The 4,558-nt window shown below is 30.5% G+C and overlaps 1 protein-coding gene across 1 annotated transcript in view; it reads right to left on the bottom strand.

Moving 5' to 3' along the window:
* Positions 1-1,101: 1,101 nt before the first annotated feature.
* The window catches only part of LOC117182674, a 107,994-nt gene continuing 104,537 nt past the window's right edge, over positions 1,102-4,558 (bottom strand). The window contains exons 19-20 of the mRNA XM_033375778.1: positions 1,439-1,690; positions 1,102-1,343 (exon numbers count right to left, since the gene is read on the bottom strand). Coding sequence (XP_033231669.1) covers positions 1,180-1,343; positions 1,439-1,690 — 416 coding nt within the window. The 3' untranslated portion in view covers positions 1,102-1,179. The remainder of the gene's footprint in view (positions 1,344-1,438; positions 1,691-4,558) is intronic.

Below are 4,558 nucleotides of genomic sequence, written 5' to 3'. Positions count from 1 at the left end.
GGTTTGAAATGATACCTAGAATACATAATACGCAGCAATAATAAGTTGACCAGCTTTTTTTGCGTTTGATATGAACATTCTTGGGAGTAAGCGTTAGTGGTCTGCAACTCGATAAGAATCGTTCAGCTTTTCCTCTTTTCCGTGAGGGTATTATTTTTGGTTCTTTTTCAAATTTTTTATTTTAAATTTAACTACTCTATCGTCAATAACGTGTGGCCATTTGATACTTTCAGAAACTGATTTCTTCCTTACTGTTATGGTTTTCCTGTTTCAGGTTAACTCCAGTTTTTTCAGATTATTTCTCTACAGTACCTTCTTAGCGCATGCGTGCAATCAATTAGTAATTTCAGATTTGGCGAGGGAAATTCAAAATGTTTGGGGCCAAGCAATAATACCAGTGACATAGGACGAAACTTTATTTTTGTAATAACTTGAAAAAAAATTAATTTTCAACACAAATGTTTGTTGAAAAGAGCGCGCGACCTTCCCCTCTAGCACTTCGTGCTCAATAAAATATTTATCTCGCGCTGCGTGCTCAGTCTTTGTACTTCCCCCACGTTAAAAAATTAAAGGTCAAAGCATCGACTACTGTAATTTAGTGATTGGGAATTCTCTTTTGTTAAAGCTCATTTGGCTTTAAAAATACATTCTTATCAAGCATCGCGTGATTTGCTTACGTTTTCGTACAAAATGTCGAATTTTCTACGTTATATTGAACACTATTATATCAAATGTATATTACTTTTAGTTATGTACCTAGGCTTGGGATTTGCTTATTCAGATATTACAAAATAAACTACAAATTTTATTTATCATGATTACTTTAATATTCGTTCCTTATTATGCATTAAATTTTATTCTCAGCTACCCTGAAAAATGTAGCGTTTCAATAAATTTACGTTATTGCAATTCATAATATGCATTGGTATTGAAAAAACGTAATGTCATTGTCTTGTTTTTATGATTAAAGAAAGTGCACATCATATTAAAAAAACAATTCTTTTATTGTACATTTAATTTTAAATTGTGTCTTTTGTCCATAAATGTGGTTCTAAGAAAATTTGTGAATATAATTTAGGCGAAAAATTAGTAAAAAACTCGATTTTCTACCCATTACACAGGCATCGAAAGTTAAATTTTCAATTAAGTTATGATGAAGATTGTAATACATAACAATTTTTACACCACCTCCATTTTTAATAATATGTCACCTGCTGGAGTAAGCAAGAAATTACGAATTGTAGGCTTCACTACAATTTCAGTTTTGTCACAGACACTTAACTTATAATTTGATATAATCTTAATTAATGCCACTTTTATTTGAAGAAGTCCAAATCGTTTACCTAAACAAGAGACCATATTTTTTAATAAATTAATATGCTGTAAAATTTATAGTTTTTAGTCAAGATTAATAAACATTTGTCAAATTTGTACCTACCGATACATACTCTAGGACCTTCACCAAATGGAAGATAGCTAAAAGCGTGTCTCTTTGCAATTTCATTAGAATCAAACCGTTCAGGTCTGAATTCTTCTGGATCAGGAAATATTTTTGGATCTCTCTGTATACCCAAAACAGGAATGATGATTTTCATGCCCTTCGGTATGCAGAAATTTGAATTTGGAATCTTGTAATCCTTCAGGCATACACGGTTTAGGATCGGAACTATTGGATACTTCCTCAATGTTTCTGCAATAATACATGATTTCAACAAGAAAGTATCTAAATTCGGCATAATTAATCAAACATTTTTTACGAATCGCTTAGTCGTACTGATATTCCGTGGCGACTTTCTTCATTTCTTATAAATGCCGAAATTGTGCATTCTTTATAAAATTAAAAAATAATATCGGCTGACAAATTTATAAGACTAAAAATTACCGACAAACATAACTTGAGGAGAATTAAGAGAAAATAGCTTCCTCCACTTCATTAATCCCTAATATTGTGTATTCCTTAATAAAATTTACAAACCCCAAATTAAGTTTACAAGTCAGCAAATTTGGTATTTTCTATATATCCATATGCATAAAATGCAAGTGCGGCGTCACGTAGAAAAAACTTTATTTGAAAGCTAAACAAGAAATTTGAAAAAATCAACATTTTTTGGCTATTTGCATTAACATAAAGGTTTAAGCAAATACAAATTTTAAGCTAGACTTTCTCAGATCTCTTTAAAATGTAATGATGAATTTTGCTTTAAAAAAATCCAAAATCGGTCAAGACTTGCGGTAAAAAACTTGTCAAAAAGAATGGACTGTATTCCCTTTTCCAGCTACACCAATTTTTCAGTAAGACTTAATGCAGTCTTCTTAAAAATATACTCATATCTACGTTTTAGTATGACAGTAAATATATTTATTAGAGGGTTGCGCCAAAACATTTTTGACAACTTTTTTACTGCAAGTCTTGACTGATTTTGGATTTTTTACAAGTAAAATTCAGCATTACATTTTAAAGAGATCTGTGAAAGTCTATCTTAAAATTTATGTTTACTTAAACCTTTACCTTAATGCAAATAGCCAAAAAATGTTGATTTTTTCAAATTTCTTGTTTAGCTTTCAAATAAAGTTTTTTCTACTTGACGCCTCACTTGCATTTTATGCATATGGATCTATAGAAGATACCAAATTTGCTGACTTGTAAACCTAATTTGGGGGTTTCAAAATTTTATTAAGAAATACACAATATTAGGGATTAATTAAGTGAAGGAAGCTATTTTTCTCTTAATTCTCCTCAAATTATGTTTGCCGGTAATTTTTAGGCACACAAATTTGTCAGCCGATATTATTTTTTAATTTGATAAAGAATGCACAATTTCGGCATTTATAAGGAGAAGAAAGTTTTTATTTTTTTTTATTACTAGAACGATTGACATTGACCATGTCACATGAACGACCATGAGGGTTAAAATGACCCATATGAAATCATCATTGTTGTCATGGTTTCAACACATAAACTGACCAAATCGGCATTTGCAGGCATAAAACTGTAAATAATTATGTATTTAGTAGTGAAATTTGTGATTATTATTACTTTTTGCTGTATTCGCTATTTGCTGGATTTCTCTTTAAAAATCCAAAATTAGTAAATAAGTAAAGTCTAAAAGTTGATTTGAACCTCGTTTTTTTATTGTACCTCACTATCTGGCGTGATGTTAGCCTTTAATACCTTTTTTACATACGGATAGGAAAATATCGATATCATGAGGTAGAAATAAAAAATCAATTTCCGATATAAAGCATTTAAATAAGTTTATTTTAAAACCCACTCTTTTTATGTAAAAATACGTTTCTTGATGAATATCATACATTAAGGGCCCGTTTGATCTAAATTGATATTTTATTAGTATTAGATAGGTTGTATAAGTTTCAATTAGGTTAGCGAACTGAACAAATTTCTTGAAAGGAATTTGGACATCACTCAACTGTACTATTTTCCGATATCAAAGTTCATTTTGAACTAGTTTAAGTTCGGATTTTTCATTACTTAATCTATTTGAATTTCCGAATTCACTTTTAATTGATCTCAGTTTATATTCTCAAATGAAACTCTTCAAATCCTGAACTATGCTCCTACGTAAATTCGGTTTAATTTGGACATTATCAACTTGCGCTTTAGATTACCTTACCGCGCCGATACACAGTGGGGTGAAATCGGAAAACGAGGTTCGAAATGACATTGAGAACGCAAGTATGCTCTGATTTTCGATTTTTTTTTTAAATTCAGCTCTAAATTTTTCCGAAAATTGTCTATTTGTCTTCTAGACAAAATTTTGTTATGCTTCTCATCGCTTGGATTTAATAGCAGGGGACGTGAAAAATAGTTAACTTGCATAGTTAATTGTCATGAACAAATTGTATTAACAAATACTCGGCATTAGGGCTTATTCGTCTTCAAAGTACGTTTCTGCTCTAAAATTGCTTGTTTTATCGCTGGGATAATAGGGGGACATTAAAATTTAAGATTAAGTTTTATTTATTTATCTTATAAACATATTATATAAAAAAATGCACATTTTAGCCATTTTTCAGCGAAAAGAAACCGTTTTTTCTTCCAACCTTGTTGCAGTTATGTTGTCAGTAATGTTTTCTGAAGATTTTTTTGCCACCTATCAATACTTGTTTATTTTATAAACAATTGCATATTTTTGCCGTTTTTAAGGGAAAAGAAATCGTTTTTTTCTGGCTTTTCTAAACTTATATTGCCAATAATGTTTTCTGAAATACTTTTTACCACCCATCAATATTTGTTTATTTTATAAACTAGTAATATAAAAAAAATTAAAATTGTGGGCGTTTTTAATCGAAAAGAAATACTAGGCAGTCTGATAAGTCCCTGAAAAATGAAACACGAAGACGTTTTTTTGGCCAAAGTCGGTTTTATTTTTCAACATACTCTCCTTTTAGGTCGATACAGCGAGTTCAACTATTTTCTAACTTTTTGATAACGGATGAAAAGTACTCGATCGGAAGGTCTCCAAAACACGCCTCAGTTTCAGCTATGAGCTCCTCATTTGAGTAAAAACGCTTACCGGTGAGCCATCTCTTCAGGTTA

This window comes from Belonocnema kinseyi, chromosome 2 (genome assembly GCF_010883055.1).
Source record: "Belonocnema kinseyi isolate 2016_QV_RU_SX_M_011 chromosome 2, B_treatae_v1, whole genome shotgun sequence".
Lineage (NCBI taxonomy): Eukaryota > Metazoa > Arthropoda > Insecta > Hymenoptera > Cynipidae > Belonocnema > Belonocnema kinseyi.
Note: the sequence above shows the minus strand (reverse complement) of the source record. Positions and strands in the feature narration are given on the sequence as shown.